Genomic DNA, 2,141 nt, shown 5'->3' with positions numbered 1-2,141 from the left:
AATTTTTAATAACAAGTTATAATGTCACTAAACAAAATACACGAAATGCTTTAATGTAAATAGTAATGTTCAAAAATGAAAAGTTGGTTTACTCTAAAATTGAATAGTTAATATTTTGTATGACTACTCGCAACAAGGTGCCATGAATTATACATTGTTGCCTTCGAATAATATATCGTTGTATTTCTAATAATATACAACCATTAAAAACACGACATAATATATTTAGTAATCAAGTGTTGTGAAGTACAATATTTTAGCGTGTATGTTGTATATGAAAATGCAAATTGTGTTGGTGGCAACATTTTTGTATCTTCTTTGAGTGTTCGTTCGGTTTGGGATACATAAAATACCTTATTGTGGTTGTATTTGTTGGTAAACACATAAGTCATGTAAATGTATTTTTGTAAATACTGCTCGTCTGACCCCCTTTTCTATATGTTGATGACTTAGAGTGCTCGAGGCGCACAAATGGTGTTGTTGTGAAATGTTTCGGTGATGGCTCCTTCAACAAAGACAAGTCACTCAATTGTAAAAAGGCACATCACTTATGATATAATATTTTCAACGTCGAGTTCAACAATATGTTAAATTTTTAAAGTGACATTTCCGGTTTATCTGCGAAATGATATTTAAATATGTGTTGTATTTGATGCAAAAATCAATCATTGCACTATAATAGCTGTTCTTAGTAGTGTTTAAAACACCACAAATTGAAATCATGTTGATACCTTACATATAGTGATCTTCAAACTTCAGAGACAAATTCCGACATACTTATTTATTAGTTTGAAAGTCTATACTCAATTCTAAAGTTAAATTTTATTAAAACGGAAAATGTCAAAATACACGGAACACACATACACTTATCAAACAGTTTGACACTATAAGTTTTCCAGAAGTCACTATCAAACAAGGTGTTACACTGACTTACTCGGAATTGACACCAATAGAATCACAATTGAGTGTTCTCAAAGTATTTGGAAATGATAAAGCACTGATTGGAATTCCCCTTTTTATCACTGTCACTGATTTAATATTTGAACAGTTATCATCAACAAATTCAATCATCAATGTGAATAAATTCAACTTGGAAGGTCTTAATATCAAATTTCCATCAAAAACCACAACTACACACATTCCACACATTAACACGTTACTGCCAATGAGTGGTGCATCTCTTCCTACAGACACCGCACTTGTATGTAATTTCAAAACATTGATTAACAAATCAACATCGACATCTGTTTTCAATGCCCAATGATGTACTCTGCACATACTGACACGGAAAATTGCCATAGAAAAGACACCAGTACAGAGTATAAACAGAGATATAACATTGAAATTTCAACCGCTGTGAATAGTGTGGTCATATATGAAAACAATGCAGAGATAACAAAGGAATATGATATTGTTAATGTAAAACAGGACGGTGTGACAATTTTAAATAATGAAATAAGGCATTTATACATTGAACATACACATGAGTGGAGTTAAAGTGATGTGTATTGGTGATGATGCAGATAGTAAAAAGTGTAAAATTGTTGTCAATAATTATGTTGATACAAATCAAATCAATTTACTTGGAAAGAACATCATTTTGGAGGAAGACCTCAATATTGATAATGTAATATCCTATGTCAAAATAACAAGAGACGTTTCTTTGAGTACATTTGAAGCAACACAAATGTACATTGAAATAGTTGAGAAGGGCATCTTAGAAGTGGAACAATATGCATCTTTTGGATCACTTTTGCTTGTAAAAATCACATATTTATGCATTTGAATCATTCGGTACTTCACTCTTACAATACATGGCTGGTGAAATTGTATTTGATGCATTAGACAATCAGGCTGTTTTGAACGTAAACAGGTTTGAAGTGAACACCACATTTGTACAATCGGCAAAGGATCAGTGCATCACTCCGATTATCAGAAAGGCATTCACAAATGGTGAACCTATGAACATAGACGCTGTTCCAGAACTTGTGTGGAAAGGTTCTGTAACATTCACAGAACAGGGACAATTGTGTATTACGACTGTGGGTTTTCAAAACTCGAACACGTCAAGCACTCGTGTCGAGTCCGAGACAACACCAACAAAGTTGCCACGCATCGTATACAACAGTGATGAGTCGTTG

At 33.0% G+C, this 2,141-nt stretch overlaps 1 protein-coding gene across 1 annotated transcript; it reads left to right on the top strand.

Moving 5' to 3' along the window:
• Window positions 1–1,814: 1,814 nt before the first annotated feature.
• Window positions 1,815–2,141, top strand: EIN_447720 (hypothetical protein; the record flags this gene model as incomplete). Its single annotated transcript, XM_004255804.1, has 1 exon — window positions 1,815–2,141. A coding segment is annotated over one exon (327 nt), but the record flags the coding sequence as incomplete, so codon positions are not given.

Source organism: Entamoeba invadens (genome assembly GCF_000330505.1).
Source record: "Entamoeba invadens IP1 unplaced genomic scaffold scaff_1105074725891, whole genome shotgun sequence".
In the NCBI taxonomy this organism is placed as follows: domain Eukaryota; phylum Evosea; order Mastigamoebida; family Endamoebidae; genus Entamoeba; species Entamoeba invadens.
Note: the sequence above shows the minus strand (reverse complement) of the source record. Positions and strands in the feature narration are given on the sequence as shown.